This window comes from Balaenoptera musculus, chromosome 13 (genome assembly GCF_009873245.2).
Source record: "Balaenoptera musculus isolate JJ_BM4_2016_0621 chromosome 13, mBalMus1.pri.v3, whole genome shotgun sequence".
NCBI lineage: Eukaryota > Metazoa > Chordata > Mammalia > Artiodactyla > Balaenopteridae > Balaenoptera > Balaenoptera musculus.
Window position 1 is genome coordinate 12814014 of NC_045797.1, and position 24502 is coordinate 12838515.

The 24502-nt window shown below is 44.3% G+C and overlaps 1 protein-coding gene across 1 annotated transcript; it reads left to right on the forward strand.

Annotated features, from left to right (window-relative positions):
- The first annotated feature begins 12258 nt into the window (after positions 1 to 12258).
- LOC118906312 (mitoregulin-like) lies at positions 12259 to 12585 on the forward strand. Its single transcript, XM_036873788.1, has one exon. The coding sequence runs from the start codon at positions 12259 to 12261 to the stop codon at positions 12583 to 12585; it is 327 nt and encodes a 108-aa protein (XP_036729683.1).
- Positions 12586 to 24502: the final 11917 nt, after the last annotated feature.

Below are 24502 nucleotides of genomic sequence, written 5' to 3' on the forward strand. Positions count from 1 at the left end.
TCATTTCCTAGTCCAGAAACATTTATTCTACTCCTCACTTTTCTCAGTGCCCCCCTGTAGTCCTCCCTGCCCTCTCCCTTTGTGAAGGGTCTGTTTCTACTCTTGGCTTTGAGACTAACAGCTGGGAAATTTTTTCTATCCCAAATTTCTAATTTTAGTCATTTATAACCATCTCAAAATTTATCCAGAGGGATGAAATGTCCCTTATTTTATCACAGCCCCCAGATGGGGTCTTTAAAGTCTTTCTACTTTTAACTTTGAAAAAAATCCATGGAACTATTTTTGAGGCAGGTAAGCATGAATGAGGGCCTATGACAGAGAGAGAGAGAGAGGTGGAGGGGTACGTAAGTTCTTTTTTTTCTTTTTCACCGCTCTGCTTGGCATGTGGGATCTTAATTCCCTGACCAGGGCTCGAACCCATGCCTCCTGCAGTGGAAGCGCAGAGTCTTAACCACTGGACCGCCATGGAATTTCCAAGTAAGTAAGTTTCTTTCCTGGCTGATGTAACCAGAACAACCAGACACTATGGACTGGAGACAAAGTCCTCTGGGGGTGGTGACTGGCCCCAATGTGGGGAACCCCCAGGAGCTGTGAGGCTGAGACACTGACCCAAACCTGAGACTGATCAGGACATAACACAAGAGGCATGGAGTAGGTGGGGTGTGTCTCTCAGGGGCACAGCTCTCCCAGCAGCTTGTTCATGGTACTTTCCCCAGAACTGAAATATGCATGTCTCAAGTACCTCCTAGTGAAGAATTTGAGTGGAACTCTCCTCCCTTGGTGACTTCAAAAGGCCTCAGGAAAATGTAACCCATTTACTCCTATTAGCCATTAACATTTCAACCCAGGAGAGTTTACAGAACCCAGAATATTGGAGTCTGAGACGAGCAGGAAGCAGTGGGGCTGAGGAAAGAGACGGGGCCGAGTCCAGGGCCAGGTTTGGAGGCATTGGTGACCCAACGACTTGGAGGAGAGAAATGCTGAACAATTGGATGGGCAGACTTTGTATGGTCTTCACGTCCTCCTTGGGCCAGTCCATTTTTTTAAGACTGAAGGCCTGGAAACGGAGGTGGGTTGGATTGTGAAGGAGATGAGAAGGGAGAGAAATCAGGATATTCTACAAAGATCTGTATGTTAAAAGGCAAAATCTAGAAGACATAATCCGAAGGAACTCATATTTGATGGTGAAAAGTCAAGGGTTCCATAAATAGCACAAAGACAAAGAAATACTGGCTGTGCCCAGGCCATAGGAACAGACACTCATACATACAAAATTGGTGCCAAGCAGAGTTCTTGGCTGGACTAACCAATGACAAGGGGCCTGCCTTCTTCGAGACCCTTTGAAATCTCTTTCTGTTGATGCTGAGGGGCCTTCCGGGAAGGAAGAACAGTTCAGACACCCTTGAGGCAGACTTTGAGCTCTGCCTCCCGCTCTCACCAACTCATCCTCAGTATACTTGACTCTCAGGGCTGAAGCCAAGTCTCCCAATTGGAACCTCTCGCCTTTAGGGGGTAGATGTCCCTGTCGCAGAGCCTGAACTTAGACAACAACACGGCTGTGGGTGTCATGACTTGAATCTGCCAGTGTTATTTTCTCCTCTCCTGGCCTGCACCATCACCCTCTGTGTTTAAACAAACAAAAAAAATGTTAGAATGACAATGACAACTACAACAACTAAAGAGAGTCTCAATGTCTCATTGAGAATGTCAGTCCTCAATGTCTTGACTCTCACCTGTCTGTGGGTTCAGGTGATGACACCTTAATAATAATTTTGGAGCTTGCTAACTTTGACTCCCACTTCTCCATGCAATCTTTTCCTTCTCTCAAACATTTTTGTACTACCCAAGGGGTAGTGTCTGTAGGCATTTTAGTTTGGGCAGCTATGGTGCTGGCTTCTGTTATTTTGGTCTGTCATCTCCTCTGGTCAGCAAGAACCTTTGCTCTTCCCAGAAATGCCACCACTGGGGGCTCTGTCATCCGAAGCCACTGCTCAACCACTAATGCTCTTAGGAAGTGAGAACACTGTACCCTCTGTGCTCAGTTGGGGGAAATCTCCAAGCAGGGTTGCCTATACCCCCAAAGAATCAAAATTTACTGAAACACCTCTTTCAATTTATAGGAACACAGAGCTATTTTTTCCCTTGTGTCCTCAAGGTAGCTGAGTTGGGACAAGTTCCTGAAGTAACTCATGCTGCACACAATACCATGATCCTCTAACCCTTGGTGCTGCTATTGAGTCTGGCTTGCTTTGAAAGATTTTCTTCCTAATGGTGAATTATCTTACGAGGTCCCTGTCATTCCTTCCTACAAATGGGCTTCCAGGGGGAACCACCCAAGAGCTCATCCGACATGTTTGTTTATATACAGACTCCTACAGACTCAGTTCAAGATTTTTCTGGGAACCATCTCAGCTCTGCTATAAGCAAGGATCCAGAGGGATTCTTGGGAGAGATATATTTCTCAAGTCTATCTACCAGATTGTACCAGAGTCTCTGCTCTGGCTTAACTGGGAGACTCTGTTATTCTAGTTAACAGCATTGACTAGGCAGATGGCCCAGGGTCAGAGCTTTCCTGAGGACCAACTCTGCTGAGAACTGGCACCAAGGAGAGTTACTCTGACTTATCCTGACACCACTGTGAGGCCCAGGATCACCTTCTCTACCCATGGGCTTAATAAATCACAATGCCAGGCAACACACTCTCCCAAGTCCCTGTACCAAGTTATCCCATCACTCAAGATCTCCAGCCTTCATGGAAATACTCTCTTCTCTCTTATACAGAAGAGGACCTCAGGGTCCCAGAAGCGAGGGAGATTTTTGCTTCAATCAGCATGACCTATAATGCAAGGAAGCTGTAACCATGTTCCAGAGTGGATGTTCCTAAGATAAGGCAAAGATCCCTGTCTAAGACCCATGAAGTCTCACAGAGTGCCTTCTTCTTCGTCACTTACTACTTGCAGGCCATGCATATGTCCCTCATCAGTTTCTTGTCATAATACCCTCACTGCCCATGATTTTTCCTCTTTTCCTTCCTTCCTGTATCCCTTCCTCCATCCCTCCCTTTCCTCTCCCCTTTCCTACTAATTAAATACTTACTATATACCTTACACTCTGCTGGATACTAGAAGGATGAGAGATGGGTAAGACATTATCCTTGCCCTTGACGGGCAAACACATCACACGGTGGGGAAGGCAGATGTGTACACAATTAACTATAATAAAATATGTTGAGTGATATAATGGAGTCCTGCCCAAAGTGTCATGGGAGCACAGAGGAGGGGGTGAAATAGCCGACTTAGAGGTCATCAGGAAAAGCTTCACAGAGAGGGTGATTTCTGAGTTGCCTTTTGAGGAGTGAATAGGAATTTTCCAGATGAACAAAGATGGAAAGGGTATATATCAGGCAGGGGGAACAGTGAGAGTTTGTCATGGCCAGAGCAAAGCATGTGGATTGGTTTTGAGGGTTTAAGAAACATTTTGAAAAGGTAGCTGATGATCGGGGTGTGATGGGCTCTGAGTATCATGCTGAGGAACTGGCATTTCATTCAGTATGTGATAGAAAGCCATGCACAGGATCTTTCTTTCAAGGACAGTTTTTGGGCTGGCAAGGCTGACAGAGCCAGACTCAAGGTGGGCAATGATATCGTGTATATACTAGTGGTTAATGAATTAACTGATCAAATATTTATTAATGGTCAGTGTGCACCAGGGTCTGTGTTAAATACTGTGGAAGTGCAAAAGAAGCATCATGATCAGATCATCAGGTCACGAGGGATTCACACTTAGAAAAATTTGAGGGTAAGAGGAAGGAGTACAGTATGAGATCATGTGGTTGAATGGCTGTGAGTCAAGGGTGGGAGAGAGCAGAGAAGACTGAGTGGGTTTGAAGGATCAACAAGAGGCCATTCTTCACTCCAGAAGCCACATGGGCGAAGAGATGCATTGAGCATGGTGTGGACAGTGCAGAATCTAGCCTGTCTGGACACATACTTGGAAAGAAGATGGATACAGACATGAGGTCAGGCAAAGGAGGGCCTTGAAGTCAGGCAGAATAGTTCTAGAAACCTTCTGGGTGAGGAGGAACTTGTTAAAGCCTTCAAGGAAAAACTCTTCCTACCTTCTAATCCCACTACGTGGGGCTCGTTTTATGATAACCCTACCGGTATCATCAATCTTTGGTGAAAACATATATAGAGACAGGAGCAGACAATTTCATCCTTAGATGTCTCTGACTGTTGGCAAGGTCTCTAAAAGAGAGCAGGAGGAGGGAGGGCTGAAAGTGCTTCTTGGAGGGAGGGGGGGTGAGGTAGGGAGCTAGATAGAGTCTCCTCTTCTTCCCCATTTTTCTTCTTCCTTTCCTTCTTCCTTCTTTCCTTCCTTCCTTCCTTCCTTTCTTTCTTTCTTTCTTTCTTCTTTTCTTTCTTTCTTTCTTTCTTTCCAATTCTTCTTTTCTTTTCTTTCTTTCTTTCTTTCTCTCTACCACGTGGCATGCAGGATCCTAGGTTTCCAGCCAGGGCTCGAATCAGTGCCCCCTGAATTGGAAGCACAGAGTCTTAACCATTGGACCACCAGGGAAGTCCTAGCTCATGATCTCTTGTGTCCTCTGGTTCCAGACATGTCCCTCTGTGTCAATCAGCTTCTGATCCTCCTTGAGGATTTTCAGATTAAGCTCAAATGTTTAGCCTCCCTTCTTCCAGTTTGGAAACTCTCAGTTTCTTCAATCACTCTTCCACAGGGAGGCTGGAGCCTGGGGTCTCCTCCCAGTTTTGCCTGGTACATGGTGCTGTTCCCCCAGGGCTGATTCTTCTTTCAGGTGGGGTCTGCTCGGTGCTGTGTAGTCTGGACACAATTGAGTAGGTGGTGACCAGCCTCTGTCAAATGACTTAGTGGAAATGTTGTTTTGTGAAGATGAGTCTGGCCTCAGAGTTCAGGGTTGGGGGCAGATAAAACCTGGGGGACCTTGGCAGGAGTCCAGGCATAAGAGCTAGATCAGGGTGATGCTGGGTCAGGGGATGAATAGGAAAGAGTGAAGCCAGGGGACATTTCAAAACTGATAAATGAGAGATGAGACAATGATGACTCTAAGTTTTCTGATCTGAGAGCTTGGAAAAATGGCATATGCATGGGCAGAAATGGGGTGGGGGAAGGGCGGCTGACTGTAGGGATGAAACTGAATGTGCCTCAAGAGCTGGGCACTTATACTGAGGTGCTTAGAAGTGGTTGCCAATGTGTCCTGGGAGCCCAGGAGTGTGGTCAGACTAGAGATAGCAGTTTGGAGTCATGAAAGGCAGGAACCTACATAGGGAGTGAAAACACACAGAGAAGGAGTGAGCTCCCAAGAAAGTGCCCATAGAAAGTCTAAGGTGTGTAGACGGGAGGGGAAAAAGACACACACGAGGGATACAGGCAATGAGCTGTCAGAAGTGGAGCCGTGTCAAGGATGCCAGAGGAGTAGAGGGCTTCCAGAAAGAAGTGGTCAGTGACATCAAATGCCCAGGAGGACAAAGAAAATGAGGCCACCCATCTTACCCAGGGCGAGAAGGGGGACCAGCCTCAGTAGGATGGAGGGGGCCAGAGCAGCCCTGGAGGAGATGCAGAACGGACTGGGTGATTACCCCCTCCTCACACCGTCACACTTAGACGTGCATTTCCCCAACTACCCTCAGCTCACCACCAGCCCCTTTGTCTACCTTCCTACCTTCTCTCCCAGTTTCCAGGTGGCCATGCCGGCCCACCAGTGGTTTCTTAGGTGGCATGGCTGGGTCACTTCCACAGGGAAGGAAGCTGGGTTGTCCCACTGTGGGGTGCCGCCCCTCAGGCTGCCCAGCACCGCTGTGAAAGCAACATGAGCTGCTGGTGCAGGAGAAGAACTAAGGTGCTGCTCTGGCAATGATCGCCTCATGGGCCCCCAGGGATGCAGCTGAACTGCCCACATCTATTTTCCTAGACATCCGAATGCTGCAGTTTCCAGAGGGCAGAGGGTGAGCTCAGAGAAGCTCCACCTCTAGCTCTTCCTGGTCAGCCCTCTCCCTCCCAAGGCTCTCCAACTTCACCCTGCCCTCTGCCCTCCCATGCCCCACATCCCCCTCACCCCCCAACCAGTGCCTCCCATTAACGCCCTTCTTCTGTCTCCCCAGCACTGAGCAGTCATATTTCCCCTTGTCCATCAGTTTATTTCTGCCCAGGAGGTCATCCCAGGCTATGCCAGGGGCAAATGTGTCTGCTGAGGCTAAGGGGCTATTTTCAAGCTTCCCCGGCAGAGACCCCAGAATTCTAGCGACCAGGGAGGCAGGTTAGGCCAATCCTGCTTCTCCCAGGATGCACTGGGAGCCTGGGAACCAGGAGGGAGGGAGGAGGCTCAGCTGAGGAGTTCAGGATTTAATTCTATGCATCATTAAGTAGTCCTCTGAAAGTAGTGTCCCCCTATACATCATCCATGCTTAGTAAACAGCACGCTGACATTACATTAGCGGCTGGAAATGAATTTTCTCTTTTATAGGGAAATTGAGAATCCGCCAAGAAGAAAGAAAGAAAGAAGAAAAAAACCCTCAAAACCAATTATCTAGGCATTTATGAGTTCCACACTGGTCCCTTTCTCTCTCCTCTCTCACTCGGATGCAAAGAAGCATTTAATATTTAATATATTAAGAAAAGAAAGAAACTTTGATAGATTATGTGGAATCTGGCATTAATTCCCTCTGCCCCTCCTTACTTTCTCATTCTCCCCTCCTGAAAACCCACGCCTGGTTCTAGCTGACATTTAAATGGATTAAGGTGTTCCGATTTCCTTAATAGTGTTGACATTTTGGAAATATTTCTGCCTTTTCTCCCTGTCCTCGAAAAAATAATAATAATAATAAATAAATATTGGAATTGACCTTCCCCCTCCGCTTGCCACGTGGGCTCCAGCTCTGTCCTGCTCTTCCGAGTTGATGAAATTTACATTCCCCATTCTTATTTACAAGATTAAGTATGGAGAGAAGCCAAAGTCCTCCTTGGGAGACGGAAAGGTTGAGAGTGGGAGTGAGTGTGTGACTGGTCAGGAAGGAATTTTGCTGATTTCCCCTCTTCGTAGGGCTCAGGAAAATTATTTCTCTCTCCTGTCCCCTCTTTCCCTCCATCCCTGGCAGATGGCTCTTCCTTCATGTGATTGCACTGTCCTTCCTGTACGTAATGTGTGGTTTGGTTCATTTGCAGACCTGCCTTCACGTGCCAGGTCTTCTCCCATTTGGAAGCATGGCCCTGTACTCTACTGGTTGAACACGAAGAGAAGGAGATGAACCTGACTCTGCCTCTGGAGTTTGTGTAGCCTCTCTCTCATTGTGCTGTGGTGTGTTCCCATGTCTATTCTTCAAGGTACCCGAGTGCGAGGTCCATGTTACTTTGTCTCTGTATCCCACCTCAAGTGCAAAGCTTATACGTAGTAGGTGCTTGAAAATACTCATTTAATGGAAGGCAGGCAGGAGAGAAAGGAAGGAAAAGGGAAGAAGAAGGACCACTGACAATGGGAAGTTCTCATCGGCTGACATTCTCAAAGCTCTGATGCTCCACGTGGTCTCCAAACAAAATTCAGTCAGTAGATATATTGAGTTTCATGATACCCAGTTCTGTGCTGATTCCTGCCCACAAGTTTCCCATGATTTAATGGTGGTTGTTTTTTGCCCTCAAAGTGGGTAGAAGTATCTGACAATACTTGTAGAGAGCCCAGTGTTCCTTAGAGATGTCTTTTTATGAATATCAGCTGGAAGGAGATTAAATTAGATGGCCCTGGAGACAAACTGCTGCTCAGTCTACTTATCTCTCAAGACTCAGTTTTCTCATATAGAAAATGGGGTAATAATCCCGACCTGAGGGCACTATTATGACTGTTACAAGGATAATGCACGTTCACGGATTAAGATAGTGCCTGCACGTAGTGAGTAGTCAACTGGTCAACAAGTTGTAACCGCCCTGTTTGCTATTGTGAGGCATGTCATCCAGTATCTGAACAATAACACCTTTCACCAATCAGGCTAAGCTACCAATATTTGAAAATAGTCCCGAAAGGAAGAAGGAAGTAATCATCAGATCCAATTATGAGCTCTAACCTATCTCTTCCTCGAGTTCTGCCTTTACATTTGGATGCAAAGAAGCATTTAGTGTATAAACAAAATAAAGCAACTTGGATAGATTTTTCAAAGAGGAGTTTCCAGCAGTGTCTGCTAGAAGAATTTCAGCTGAGTTTTGGCTACTGCACCAGAATTACTATAGGATCAATGCAGACAGTGGCCTGAGCGGTTAGAGGTGTGATTAATTCCATCCAAGGTTCACACTTCTCTGTGCATGACTTTCCACCCGCCTCACTCACCTCGCTGTATTTCTACACGTCTTCCTGGCCTTGTCACCTGCCTCTTTTTTTTTTCCAGGGCGCCCTAATGTGTTTTCCAGGGATCAATACCCGAAAGAATTTTCATTTCAAATGCTGTATTTTCACAAAGCTGGCTTTTATTCAACCTTCTAAAGATATCTCAGCCCAAACTTTATGGAGCCACTTTATCCCCTGGGCTGTGTGTGGCCCAGGCTAGGTGTATTATGTGCATCAGATTTGCTTGGCTTGTAGAAGACTCAGCAAGATTTCAGAGCTTGGTTTAAATTGCTTTTTTACATCCTAGCCATAATCAGCCTGGAGTCTACTTTGTATTTTTACCCTTCCTTCTGATTTTGAGATCCCTACTCTGCTAATCTATTAATACTTGAGTTTTGGAGTCATTGACTTAGATTCACTGCTTTTAACGCATATCAGGATCTGTTCATTTCAAAAGAAGTATGTGTCCAACATGTGATCTGTCAAGTGCTGTAATAGGTGCAGGATTAACAGATGAATAGGACACACTTCCCTTCATCAAGCCTACAGCCCAGAAGGGCCCAGAAGGGCATCATGCTTGCAAATTAGTAAAGAATGTCCATAATCAAAGTGCGTTTGAAAGACCAAACAGGGGTCAGGGCAAAGCGCAAGTGAGTTGAGAAAGAAAAGGCAATTCTCCAAGCCGACTAGCGAGGGTGGGGTAGTGGCGAGAGGACTGTGTAGAATTAACAGTCAGTCTTCTTTCCATTTAATAAAGAGGGATTCAATTAGGCTTATGTTAAATTAGATGATTCTAATTTTATCTTATTGCGTGCATTCAAGAGGTGAGAGAAAGAAAGTTCTAGTTGCAGTTCTCAAGTCTTATTTAGCTTCCTGCTTCTTTCTCCCATTTGCCCTTGAGCTTCTATTAAATACCTTCATGTTATTTAGGCCCTGAGCTGCCCACTTCATTCAGTCTTCCATCTGTCCACCCACCCATCCATCTAATCAATGCTCTACCGTTTATTCCCTTATAAAGTTATCATTATGCATCTGTAATGATCTATGTGCCAGGTGCTGGCTGTATAGACTTCAACAAGAAGAACTTAGTGTTGGTACTGGGTTGAGGTGTGTCCAGAACACTAGATGGTTGCCCTATCTGAATTATAAATATTAATATTCCTTGTCTGGGTCCTCCACCAAACTCATACTCACAATATAGCCTGTATAGAATATATAAGGTGGAAAGACTTGCATAATGAACACCAATATAAACATCACACAGCTTGAGAGTTAGAACATCACCTGTGGAACCATTGGAGACCCCAGACCCCTTTCTCCCAGCAGGGGTGACCAGTATCTTAAATTCTGGGTTCATTATTCCTTTTACTTTTCTTTGTAGTTGGCCCTGAATCTATGTATTCCAAACAATAGATTGCTTAATATTTCATATTTTTGAATTTTATATAAGTGGTATGATGCAATATGTATATTCTTGTGCAGCTGAGTTCGTTCTCATTTTGTTCAGTAGACGTTTGTGAGGTTCTGTGTGTTGATGTTGGCATCTGTACTTTCTTTTCATGGCTGTATGCTATTGCAGTGCAGGACTATGTCAAAAGGTATTCATCCATCTTCCTGTTAATGAACATTTGCTTGGCTGATGTGTTTCCAGTATATTTTTCTATTACAGTAACGCTGCCATGGACATTCTTTTCACTGTCTCTTGTTGCAAGGGCCAAGTGCTTTTTGTGGTATATAGCCAAGAGTACAACTTCAGGGTCACAGGGAATGCATATCTTCCAATGTAATGGATGATGCTGAACTTTTTTCCGATGTGGCTGTATCAGGGTACACTCCCACGAGTAATAAGAGTTTGCTTGTTTCACTTTTTCCACCAACACTTGGTATTATCAGACTTTTAAATTTTGGGGTGCAAAATTGCTTCTCATTGTTGTTTGAATTTTAATTTTCCTGATTACCAGTGAGGTTGAGTGAAGTTTTGTATGTTTATTGGCGACTTGCGTTTCCTCTTCTGTAAAATGATTATTCATGATTTCTTTTGACTGTTTTTGTCAGATTGTTTGTCTTTTCCTCACTGATTTGCAAAAGTTCTGTTCTGAAAATCTGTTGTTGATTATGTGTTGCAAATATTTTCTCCCAGTTTTGTGGCTTGTCTTTTTATTTTCTTTATAGTGTATTTTGATGAACCCACGTTCTTAATTTCAACTTAGTCAAAGTTAACAATCGTTTCTTTATGAGCTTTATTTTTTATATTGTGTTTTCAGATAAAAGTATTTCATCTCCTGAGGTCATAAAGATATTCCCCCACAGTTTCTTCTGAAGCTTTAAATTTTACTCTCCACAGATATTAAGCTATCTTAAATTGATTTTATATATGCTGTGAAGTAGATTAAAATTTAGTTTTTCTTTATGGTTTACCAGTTGTCCCAGCAAGATTTGTTGAACTGTCTATTCTCTCTTTGTTGATCTGCAACACCAGTTGTGTTCTATATGAAGTGGTGTCCGTCCACATGCAGGCCTGTCTCTGTGTTCTGTAGTCTGTTTCACTGGATACTTTGTCTGTCTCAGCCCTGCTGATGGACTAGAAGACTCAGTGAAGCTCTTGAGTCAATATACTATGAGAAGGAGCCCCAAATAATTCATTTGGTTCACTGAGACTTTTCTTTACAAGGGTGGTATAGTGAAAAGAATATGGGACTTGAAGAAAAGAGTTAAAATTCCAGCCCTGATAGTTATTTGTATGACTTTGGGTACATTCTTAATTTTTTCTGAGCCTCAGCCTCCTTGTCTGTTAAATGGGAATACTTATTTCAACCCTAGAAGTTTCATTGAGGATTGGATTAAACTGTGTATTTTAAAGGATGTGAAAGTGCCTGGCGTCAGAATGGTCCCAGAAGATGTGCTTTGGTAGCACTCCCAAACTAAGGCCATATGGATATTTTCTAATAGCTCCAGTCCAAAGTGAGTCAAATCTTGGAAGTACCCTACATGAAAATAAGACATAGTCTCCCAAATGAATTATCAGTTTTAGTTCACGAAGCACTCTTCCTCAAACCTCCTGATTTAGTTCCAGACTCATTATAGAGGGCATGAGGTTGTGAAGTTTCGCTGCTAAAAATGATTGAGGATACCTGGCAGAAGGAGACTTGCTATGTGTTACTGAGCTGAGAATGGCAGATGAGGGAAAATGTCATGCAGCGATAGTCAAGTCATCATCAAATGTTTAAACTCTAGGCTCTGGAGTCTAACTTAAAGACTTTCTTACTATTTATTGGCAACATAATAACAATAATATATCATTTGGCCATTTTAGCAGATTGGTCTGTTTTATTCTTGTAACACCACGAGGCGCTCTGAGGTTGGAAGTTGACTCTGGGAGTCTGAGACTTGCTCAAGTTCACAGAGCAAGTGAGGTTCCCAGAACTCAGACTCAGGTTGACCAATTGGAACTCTTATTACTACACAATGGTGACTCTACCTGTATGTGCTGAACCAGTTTCAAACACGTTGTCCCATCATCCTCATAGATACAATTGTAGATGAGATTGCACAGTTCAATTTGGGGTTCAGAAAGCGTTGTTAATAACTGAGCCCAGATTTGCAGCAGAACTGGGGGTGGGCATTCTTCCTGGCAACTTACAAACTCTCTCCACTCTCAAAAATGAGAGCAGCTTTTAAAGTTTGTTTGGTTTTTTTTTTTTTTTTTTTACACAGAAATATTTTCTAATGGATTCCCCCTCATGCATTTACTGTAAAGTTCTAGCGAGGGCCAAGGTCCTCCAGGGGTATATTGATTGGGGGACAATGGTGAGATTGGTTAGACACCTGTTCACATGACAAGATGGCACCAGGAGATCCTGGCCAGGCTTTAGTAACCTCAAGGATGTGTCTGGGCACTGCATGCCTGGCAGCCAATGGTGGACGTGCTCGAGAGGCTGCTGCAGCTGTCTGTGTTGGTGGCCTTCACCTCTGGAGTGCTCCTAGCCTGGCAGGCAAGCTGGCTGCAGAGGTGCTACCTGGACTGGAGAAGGAAGAGGCTGCAGGGCAAGCTGGCAGCGACACAGAAGAAGCTGGATCTGGCCTGTGACAACGTGTGGCCACTTCGCCTCGTCTGTGGGGCTCCTGCCCCAGCAAGCCTGCCCTCATACTTTCTGCCCACAGTACTGGGCTTTTCCCAGAGTCACTTGTTGAAGATGGATATAGAGAACTGGGCAGAAAAAAAAACCAAAAAAAGGATGTAGCCTAGGTCTCCTGGCCCTTGAGTCCTACCCTGGCAGCACCTTGAAAGTAGCATTCTGGGAGGGAAGAGAGTTTAGCAGTTGCCTAAGAGAATTCCAAGTTTCTGAGGCTCTCCTTAGTGGCTGTTAGTGAATCTTTAGTATCAACTTTAAGTAATTTCTGATGCTTTATAATTCTCCTTCTTGAGGAAAAGTATTCTCCACCGAAATAATTCCAAGTCCATTTCCAGGCCTTCTGGAGGCGTTTTCCAGCCCTTCTAGTAACAGGACTTGACTTGACCTACGTTCATTAACACCAAGGTTTCTCAGTTTCTGTAGCTACTTTCACCACCATGCTTGAGCATGTGTAAAAGTTTGGGTTTAACCCTCCACAGGAACCTTCTCAGTCTACCCACTCCCATGGAATTGCCTCCATTTCCTATGGGTGTCCAAGAAGACTCTTCACTCTTTGGTCACATTCTGCCACATATGGGCACTGTCATGATTCATGTATATCTTGTGCCATCTACCCTGTCTCTGGCCACATAAAACTCCTGCCCTGAGTAGCCTACTGGTTCTTTGGCACAGTGGTACTCATTAAGCTCAGAGGAATCAATGGATGGATTATTTTTTCTCAGGAAACAGGAGAAGACTGGAGCTGGGCTCCTTTGGACCAGTACAAACTTAGGCTGACTACCTTGATGCTCTTGATGCTTTCAGGCAAACTTCCTATTCATTTCTCATTGACCCCTTTTCTGCAATTGTGTGCTCAATCTTCTCAGCTCTCCTTAGCCTCTAACACTACTCAGCAACCCACTTCTGTTGCTTCCCTTTTAGAACATGGCCTTGATTCATGCCTTACTGAACACCCTGGTACACAGAGCAATAGACTGCAGTCATAGGGTCAGAAAAAGGGCTTAGAAGTCAGAAAATCTTGGACCTTGGGAAAGTCACTTACCTTTTAAGAACCTCCATTGTCTTACATGTAAACCAGACATAGTAATACCTCCCTCTCAGGATTGGTGTACAATTCAATGAGATAATAAACATGGATAAGTTTTGCACCCCATAAAGCACGAAGTGAGGGTCCCTACCAGACCCCCCCTTCTCTGCACCTTCAGACCTTCCAATATTTCTATCTCTACTAGCAAATTGTTCTTTTTCCCTTTCATCTTGCCTGCTCCCTTCATCTTACCCTGGTTCCAGTAAATTCAATCTTCCCCTCTTCATCCTCTCTACTGAAAAACACCCCTCTTCCCACCTCCACGGCAAGTAAACAATGTTTTACATGACCCTGTTGCCTGCCCCTGCTCCCACCGGCCACTGTTTTCCTCCCTTTCCTTTTGTAACATGAAGTCACACTGCTCATTGCCTGCTCTTTCCATGACGCCTGAATTTTTTCCCCAACTGCTCTCCCCAAGCCAGCAGATTTGTCCATCTTTTCTGTTCTTATCATCCTTAACCCCTCTGCAAAAATCTCACATTGCAAGTCATCTTCCTGCGTCTTTAGACTCCTTCTTCTCTTCGTTTTCATAGCACTTTAAACTTTTACTAGAATGTACCCTTCTTGTAGCCTCCCAAACGCTTTACCACTTCATGGTTTCCTGTCTCCTTTTCTGACTCAGTATCACCCTTGTCCCCTTATAAGTGGCTTTTCCTTAAGCTTAGGTGTCTGTCTTCTGCTCCACCTCAAACAGGGAATCATCATCTCATTTTACTCCATGCTGGTTTAACCACATGTGCAATATGGTGTTTACTTCTAGGTATCATCTATGAGAATTATTACAAACTCAAATTTATTCAGCAGGGTGAACAAGATGGTGAGGGAGCTAGAAAGAACTCACCTTATGGAACACTTGAGAGAAGGGATATTTAAACCTCAAAAGAGAAAATTCAGCAGAAACACTGAAACATTTGAAAGGATGTAGAAAAGAGTTTTTGTCTACTGACTTGGTTTCCCACAGAAAACAGAGAAGTTGAAGACGGGTAGATACGGAATCACTAGCAAGCAATGCCTTCCAGTCTTGTGAAGATGTTAAGAGCACAGGCTCTGCAGTCAGATGACATGGGTTCAAATCCCAGTTCTACCACTTCTTCTCTGTATGATCCTGAGAAATCTATTTCATTTCTCTGGCCTTCATTTCATCATCTGTAAAATGAGAGTAGATAATGATAGTCATTGTAACAAAGATTTATTATTCGCTGTGCTAGTTATTGTATAGGGACATAGATACAATCATGCCCACTGATGACTCACAATCTAGTGGGAAAGGTAGGTTCACACATGGATAATTAAAATACAAAGCAGATCACTGAGATAGAGGAACAAAACATGATGAGAAAGGGGAAGATCACACTGACTGAGGGGATCAGGAAGGATTGCTTGGAGGAGGCAGAAGCAGTGTGAGTTAAGACCTGGGGATGAGGGAAGGCAGGACTTGTTTGAGGATTGGCAAATACCCCATCAAATTGCACCTCACTTGGAAGCCTTTACTACGAAGCCAGTACTTTAGTGCTTGTCCTTCTCAAAGCTTCAGCATATACCTCATGTTGCCAGTCATCTTTTCATATCAAGTTAGGCGTTTTTCAACCTACCCTGCAAATAAAACTATGTTCTCATATTACCTGAGCCCAGAAGCCAAACATTTGATCCAAGGGGCAGATGGTAGAAGCGTAGGGGAAAAGCCTGAGGAGAGGACGGTGGAGAGCATGCCTACTGACCAGGAAGCCAGCCAGAGGGAGGAGCAGGTCCAGGGCAGGCAGAAGATGTCCTTGACCTGGGCAGCTGGAGCATAGGTACACAGGTGTCCCTCATGTTCATTGTCTCGGGCAGAGCCACATGGACAGTGGGCTCCCCATGAATGAGTGAGTAAATGAATGAATAAATGAACATACAGCACCATGTAGGCTCTCGTGTATGTTATAGTATATTTTTACATATAACCTGGGTCAAGAAGATGTGCAGACATTAGAACAACCTGTGGTTCTCACTTGCTGTTTTCTGGTGAAGTGCTCGGCAATCCTCACACATTGCTGGATGTCTAAGAACATAATATCTTTGCATTCTGATGCTGTAAAATATTGTTTGGATTAAAAGGGCAGGAACACATTGATGGATCTGAAATTTTTTTTCTTTTGGCTTGGAGATGACAGGGCAATCCATCAGACAACTTCCTTGGCTCCCTGTGACATTTCAAGCTCAAATGTTATAGCTTTCTTATTTTTTCTTTTCTCTTTTATTTCACCCCCTGGCTCTCTATTGAACTGTGCCTCTAGGAAATGCATCCTGTAGATGTGGCTTCTTTGACACTTGTCATACGCAGGCACTCAGTTGAGGCTTGTCAGATGATGGCGGGGAATACTCAGGCTAGCTTAGCAGGTTGTGCTAAAGTTGAGGTGACTCCTTAATCCACCTGTGCCCTAGAGCATGCAGCAAGCAGTTCTTAGAAAACAGAGCAGGCCCTAGACAATGACAAAGGATTCAGTTGCCTATATAATGTGATTTCAGAAGCTGGATTGTGTGCAAAGAGAAAACAAGTTGCAATGCTTGGCTTCTTTACCTGTTTCTGCCACTATGCATAATGTAAACTTGGAAAGGCTACTTAACTTCTCCAAGCCTCAGCTTCTCTACTTTTGAGAGAACAAGTAAGTATAAGAATAAAATGGGATAATGACCTGGATACATTGTGAAAATATAGAACATAAGTAGGTAACATACACTCTCTGTATTAGTTATCTATTGCTGTATAGATATCCCACAACTTAGTGAATTCAAATAACAAACATTTGTTATCTCACATTTTCATGGGTCAGGAATCTGGGAGTGACAAAACTGGGAAGTTCTGGTTCACAGTCTCTAGAGACATTGTCTAGGGCTGCACTCATCTGAAGGCTTGACTGGGGCTGGACAATCTGTTTCCAAGATGGTTTGCTCATGTGGATGTTGGAAGGAGGCTGCAATTCCTCAGCACGTGGGCTTCTCCAAAAGACTCCTTGGGTGTCCTCATGACATGGCAGCTGGCTTCCCAGAGTGAGTGATCCAGGGCAGAAGTCACAATGTGCTTTGTGAGCTAGGTTCAGAAGTCACAAGTTGTGATTTCCTCAATATCCTAATGGTTATACAGGCCAGCCCCCATCAGCCTGGGAGGGCACTTCACAAGGGCATGAATTCCAGGAGACCATCTTGGAGGCTGACATCCACACCCTCTCTCAGTTCACACGGTTTGCCTGAAAAATAAAGAGATTATGGCTGATTTTCTCTAAGGTCTTCACATTATAACTTGGTCCAAATAGCTCTCCTTCAAACCCGCTATGCAACCGTTCTCCTCTCCCATCTAGCTTAGAATTCCTGCTACATTGTCAACCCCTTGTTCCACACTAAAAATTCAGTTTCAGTCTTTAATAAGGTTCTGCAGAAATGGATGTGCATTGCATCTGAGGGAGTTCTCTGGAGCTGGGTTGCACTGGTTTGTCACCCGCTCACAGGTGCAGCCCAGTGCGGTTGCATCCTCATTTCATGTGACACGGAGCCCCTTCTTTGAGAGTCAGTAAGGAGGTGACCAATGTGGACATTGAGGGAGAAGAGAGTCAAGGTCTCCAGCTTTGGCAATCTGCCTTGCATTTTATATTTTCCAAAGTGTGTTTGTTTCTGAGCTCTCTACTTGATTCTGTCGACTCTGAAGGAGACAGAGCCGGCGTTGTTTCTTCCATTTTGTAGATTGAACAACTGAGGCTTAGAAAGTCCTAATTGAGTCATTCGCTGAAATAGGGAACATGGGAGGAAAAGATATTGGATGGTTAAAATGTGGAGGCTGGCTTTAAATGTCTTGAACTTGAGGTGTCTGTAGTGTATCAAGTGAGGTTAATGTACAACCTTGAATAGAGCTTCCAGATGATTAACCGGGCAGAGAACAAGATCTAATATCCTGATTATTCTGCTTTGTCTGCAAATTTCTCCACTCCTTCCAGCTGTTCTACTATTCTCTATCTTCTCGGTCCCAGATGTCCTGGGTTGGTTTCCTCAAAGCCATCCTCCTTAGCTTCATGGACCCCATTGGCCTGGTGACACATAGGCTCGAGGGCCCTGCAGGGTGACTGGGAGATGCCTTCTAGTGGGGAGGGTTCCATGAGCCCCTTGAAAAGAGAGGCAGAAAGAAGCTTCACCAACCTTCAGCCAAAGCAGAGTTTTCAAAACATAGCCCATCCATCCAAGTGGACCGCCATGTTCTAATATTTCTGTAAGGTCCTGGGGCCCAGGTCTGCCTTTACCGCTAAGTTGGCTGCGAAGTAAAAGAATTGCAAGTAAAGGCACCTTGGGACCAACTCCCACAGACCTGGTGTCAGCTGCTGCTCTTAGGGTGCTGGAGCACCCTAAGCTGTCCCCACCCTGTCAATCCTGGCCTAGACCACAGACCCCAGTGAACTCCACTCCTGGCTTTAGAACTCTTCAGAGGATGCCCAGAAGTAGGGTTCCCCGAGGCCGGTCTCCCCACATGTCCAGTCCCACAGACCCTTTGAGCAGCTGCGTCTCCAACCTTATCTTCCCTCTGCCTCCACAGAAACCTGAGAAAGACGGAAAGGGGGAAGTGGCCTGGTTTCCCAACACAAATAACCCCGCAGAGCTTTCTCAGCAGTGACCCTTAGCCTGTTGTGTCAGCCTCAGGCTGAAGGAGGAAGGAAATAGACCTTCTATTGAGTATTTTTCTTCCCCTGTCAAGAAGATCAGAGGAGCTGAGACGAGGAAAGAAAAGGAGTCAAAAGCAGCTTGTTACCTCCTTTTTCAGGATTCGTGTTGCTCTTCCCCTCCCCTCTTGAGCTCTAAGTAAACAAACTCCCCAGCCGAGGAAGGCCCCAGGCCCCACTCCAAGCAGGCCATAAATAAGAGCCCTTCAGCCTTTCACTCTCAGGCAGCAGAGAGGGCACTTCTCAGTGGAACATTTGATAGCGGGGGAGGGTAGGGGCAGAGCGCTCGTGTTAATTGAATCCCAATTTCCTTCTCCCAGGACCGCTCTTATCTTTTTAATTATACAAGGCCTTTCATCTTCCTGAGGACTTGTCTCTGTCATTAATGCATGATCCTGATTAGAGATAGCGGTCTGCTCCGGGGTAATGGGAGCCTCGAGCGGAGGCCTTTGGAAACTCTTTTGCTTTTTTGAAACACTCAGATTTACCCAGGGCAAATCCAGGTGAGGCGGGAGATGGTCTGGGCTCCTCTCAGCTCTCAGGTAATCTTCCTCTGGCTGTCAGTGTTTGAGATGGTCGACTCTGAGGTTAGGGACAAGGGCCTCTTGAGGCCAGTCTCTGCTGTTGTGGCCCAGCAGGGAAGGGACAAATGAGCCACTTGCAAGGTAAGCAGTTCAGAGGAAAATCTGTCCAACTGTATTCACAGGATGCAGGGCACCAAGGTCAGAGACCCCAAAGAGTTGAGGTATTCTGTATTTCCTAAATGTCTGGGTATCCACTAAGTGCTTGTGACTGGAAATGGGTTCTGACGGGCTTTCCTTCACATCACAGAGATGCATTATCTCCAGGTGACAATGGCTCGGGACCCTCCAGGGTTACATTTCTCTTCCACCCCTGCGCTCCCAGCTGCCCTGTCAAATGGCTAATGAGTTGTAAACCAATACTTAGCGGTGCAAAGAACATGTCCTATTTGAAGGGATTTGGCTCGTAGTCGGTGTTCAATCAAGGTTGGCTAAATAACTTTTTACACTCAGGTTCTGAGAGCCGTTCCACTTAAAACATGAATTCCCAAGTATTTATGGAGCAATTATAGCTCCTCATTTATAGCTTTAAATTCTATTGGAATTTATTTTTCTGGGCCGCATTGTGGCCTTTGGGGTCCCTTCACCAAGGCAGTCTGATATGTCACATGTGCCACGCTGGCCCCTGGATGTGCAGAAAGATGGGTGAGGCTGAGTGCCTGCAAGGAGCCTAGTGTGCTCAGCTTGGAAACATTTTGTTAGTTTAAAAAATATGGTACAAATATATGTAAGTAAATATGTATATATATGGTAATATATATATTGTATTATATATTATACAACTGTATGTATATACACACTTAATATCAATACAACTATATAAATGTTCATACATATATGTATGTATGTGTGTGTATATATATATATATATATGGATGGATGTATATACATATATATATAGAGAGAGAGAGAGAGATTCTTATCTTCAGATAAGTCAGTTATGATTTCAACTGTATATCTATATACACACACATAACATGTACAAATATACAGTTGAAATCACAGCTGACTTCTCTGAGGAGGGGAATCCGCACAGCATCTTCAGCCAACTCTCCATCTCAGGTGTGCATTCTTGCAGGTTCTGCTCTGACTTCCGTGTCTCATCAGCTCACGACTACAATCACCTTAGAGGTTCTGGAGGCAGCCTGGCAGTTACTGATGAAGACCTCATAACTAGGAGGTTTGGGAGTCAGGATTCCAATCCAGGTTCAGCCACAGAGCTTGGCCCCCCACCCCTGAGCCCCATGGCCCAAACTTCCCTCCTTGCTTGACGCCAAGGTTTGCTCCTGAAAGAGTGTCGTTTTGGTCATAAGCCCGCAAGGCTTATGGGAGACATAATGAACCTAGACATGGTCCAGAGAAGTGCAATGAAAATGCTCAAGGGGAAGGAGAGCCTTCTGTTTGAGGACAGACTTAAAAAAAACCAGTGAAGTTTGGAAAGAGGAAGGGTGATCAGGGATGTGATGGGAATCAGTGGGTAGCAGAGGGAACGAAGCAGGAGGAGATAGGTGAGCCTGCCAAGGGCACACTCACTGAAGCCCAGAAGCAGCGGTTTGAGGACAACGACGAGAAAGTTCTACTTAACACGTTCCATAAGTTTGCTGCCTGCTGTGCCATCCCAAGAGATGGCACAGACTCAAAACATAAATAGATTCCCAGCCTATGGATGCACTCTTGTGTGTTCCCTACAGAATATCTGGTTTCCCATCGTCTGACTCAGACTACCTCAGTTTCTAATGGTCTAGACCAGGAGTTGGCAAACTTAACCCTGTAAAAGAGCAGATAGTAATTATTTTTGGCTTTGTGGCAACTCTGTCCCAATTACTCAACTTTGCCAATGTAGTCCAAAAGTAGCCATAGATAATAGGTATAAATGGGCTTGACTCTGTGTTAATAAAACTTTATTTGCAAAAATAGGCAGCGAGCTGAATTTGACCCACCAACTGTAGTTTGCTAACCCTGGGTCTAGGTAAATTCATAGGTGGGTCGAATTATACAATTTAAAACTGGGAGGAATTTTGGTGACCACACTCTCACTTTATAAAGCAGGAGAGTGACATCAAGAGATGTCAAATGAGCTCCCCAAGTCATACAGATAGATACCCATAGTGGGCTATTAGGGTTCTTTGGTTGTTCTAGGGGAATATTTATATCCTCTGCAGATGATGTTATTGAGGTTGGCAGTGAAGTGTTCTCCTGCTGGATGCAATGGTCCAATTTGGCATTTCTGATTCTCATTAAGTATGTATTCATGGTCAAAGAAAATGTTTCAGGTGTAGGAGGATCTGGAAATATAGTTTACCTTAAGAAAACTAAAGGCTACTTTTATTTATTTTTTAATTGAAGTATAGTTGATATACAATATTATATAAGTTAGAGGTGTACAATATAGTGACTCACAATTTTCAACGGTTATACTCCATTTACAGTTATTATAAAATATTGGCTATATTTCCTGTGTTGTATCCTTGTAGCTTATTTTATACATAATAGTTTGTATCTTTTAACCCCCTACCCCTATCTTGCCCCTCCCCACTGCCCTCGCCCTACTTGTAACCACTAGTTTGTTCTCTGTATCTGTGAGTCTGCTTCTTTTTTGTTATATTCACTAGTTTGTTGTATTTTTTAGATTCCACATATAAGTGAAATCAAACAGTATTTGTCTTTCTCTGTCTGACTTATTTCATTTAGCACCAATACCTTCCAAGTCCATCCATGTTGTTGCAAATGGTAAAATTTCATTTTTTTTTTTCTTGGCTGAGTAGTGCACAGTTGTATAGATATACCACATCTTCTTTATCCATTCATCAGTTGATGGATTCTTAGGTGGCTTCCATATCTTGGCACTTGTAAATAGTGTTGCTATGAACATTGGGGTGCATGTATCTTTTCTAATTAGTGTTTCCATTTTTTTCATATATATACCCAGGTGTGGAATTGCTGGGTCATATGATAGTTCTTTTTTTGGTTTTAAGAAACTGCTATACTGTTTTCAACTAAAGGCTACTGTTAAATTCTTGGAACTCAGAAAACAAGATACTCCTTTCCCCCGCTCCTACTCCCCTGGTTCTGAGCTGGGAAGACATTTTATTTCTTGACAGACTATGCAAGTGACATTGACCCTCAGAGACGAATCCCTTGATAGACTGGTGTCTGTAAATGGAGGTTGTAATTGACCTCCCTTAGGTCAACGGGTGTTCCTGGTGGGGCCTGTCCCCTGAAAACATTACCCTCTCACATTTGGGCCAGACTTTCCTGAAAACAGCTCCTGCTTTCCATGCTCTGTTGGCAAGAGTCAGAAACTGCTTGAATTAGATGACCCTCAGAGCCCTTATGGGGAAGATTTTGTGTGTGTTTGTGTGTGTGCTTGTAATTGTGTGTGTGTGTGTGTGTGTGTGTGTGTGTAGCTGGTGGGAGGAGGGAGGGAAAGGAGCAGTGGCTGATAACACAAGAATGCATCTGTGCTCAGAAAGTTCTAAGCACTATTACATTTGTGGCTTGTTTTTTTTTCCTAGGACCCATTGAAGGTCTCTCATGAAAATAACTCACTCAAGTAACCCTCTAGAAGTCCAAAGCCTTGAGGGGAGACAGTCACATCGCTGTCCCAGATTTCGTGTCTAGAACTTTTGACATCAGACTCAGTATTGCCCTCTGTGAAAGGGAACTAGGCTCTGTGCTCTTTGACACCTTAGCCAAATGGCTTCAGGTGACTAAGGCAGCAAAGGTGAGGTGAGAAAATAAGATATTTTACATTTGGATGAATTGCCTCTGAGGGTAACTTCATGTTTCATGGATAGAAAAGGAATCTATTCTACATATTTTAAATGGGAGTCCATCAGCTGGAGTTTTGATCCGCATGAGTGCCCCCCAAGATGCTTGGTGATGGGGGGGGCACTGCAGTCTGAGAATCCAGCTGGGTTCCAGCTACTCGCTGAGCAACTCCTGTCCCAGAGAGATCTCCACCCTAGGACTTCACAAATCTATGGGAGAAAAGTCTCTGTAATAAATTGCAAGATTTCCTACCTGCTCCTTGATCCCAAGAAGGGATGCAGGCTGGGCATATAAACAGGTGAGTAGAGCAGGCTTGGCTCTTGCAGAGGGAAAAGGCTCTTTCAAACATGGGCTGAAGAGGCAGGAAGTCCTGGATTGAGATCCCAGCTCTAACTGTTACCAGCTTTACATCATTACAGGAGTTATTTTGATGGTAGATCTCAGACTTGGAGCATCCTGACTATAGCAGGACCACAGTAAATGTAATTTTCCCTTTTCATCCTATTGGTTTGCACACTTATCAGCCCTCTTGTTCAACCTCCCCCCCTATCCCTGACACTCGGTGACAAGGAGGCCTCCACCTCATGGGGAAGCTGGTACTGAGCAGCTCTAGCTGCTGCTTCATACGTGAGTCTATCACCTGTTCAGCCCACAACTGCTCTTCAAACTTTTGGGGTGGGAGGGGTGTGTGTCACGCTGTGCAGCATGAGGGATCTTAGTTCCCTGAGCAGGGATCGAACCTGAGACCCCTGCAGTGGAAGCGGGGAGTCTTAACCACTGGACAGCCAGGGAAACCCTCGCTCTTCCAATATTTTTAATACTTCTTTTTCTGATTATAAAGATGATGCATATGCATTGCAGAAAACTTGAAAAGCATAACAAAATGGATATGAAAGAAAGATCACTGATAAATATAACACGCAGTGATAAACACTGTTAGTGCTTTGGTGTATTTCTTCCCATTTGTGGAAGAAATATGCATGTGTTTTACAAAATTAGAATTGTATTTCATTATCGGTTTTGTATCCCGCTCATTCTTTTCCCTGACATTGTGAGCATTTCTCATAGCACTGAATAGTCTTCGAAGACGTATTTTTAACGGTTGCCAAATTGTCTGTGGCATGGATGTATCACAATGTGTGTGACCATTTCCTTACTGTTGGACACTTAGGTTGTTTCTAAATTTTCGATATGATAAATAACATGGCAGTAAACATCATTGTAGGAAAATCTTTGCCACATTCTAAGTACTTCTTTGAACTAAATTCCTAGCAATAGAAATCCTGGACCAAAGAGCATGTGGATTTTTAGGGGCCTTGGTATGGAAGGCCATGCTATTCTCCAGAAAGCGTGTCAATTTCTATTGACGGGGTGTGTTTCTCAGCATCCGCTGTCACACCCGGGTTGGAGCAAGCATTCTTCCATATGACTCCGTGGATATTGGAAGGTAGCTGTCAAATCTCCTGGATTCCTGACTCTTCTAGGTTAAACAGCCATTTCCTTAAAAATTCTTTCAAGGTTACTTTCTAAGCTCCTCACCATATCATTCTACTGATTAAAGAATATTCTGGTTTGTAATTATAGTCTTAAAAATGGGCTACCTAAAGCAGAACACAATACACCAAATATGGCCTGACCCATTTTTACCTGCTTTATTTGGGCTCTTATACTTCCGTTAATGCAATCTAAGGTTGCATTTGTTTTCTGGGTTTGTTTTAGCAGGCTGTGGGCTCAGATGAGTTTGTGGCACGCTGGCAGTTTGCAGTCTCGATGATCTGGTTATTGGGGTCTCTTCCGTTTGATTCTTGTTTAGCTGAGCTTTTGAGCCTAAATCCAGGACTTATATTTCTCCGACTGGTAAGAGTTCAGTGCCCCAGCCTGTTTAAATTCCAATGCTGCCCACAGAA

Excerpts from the sequence above, each read along its gene's own strand:
- LOC118906312 (XM_036873788.1), top strand. The coding sequence starts at position 12,259 with ATGGTGGACGTGCTCGAGAGGCTGCTGCAGCTGTCTGTGTTGGTGGCC.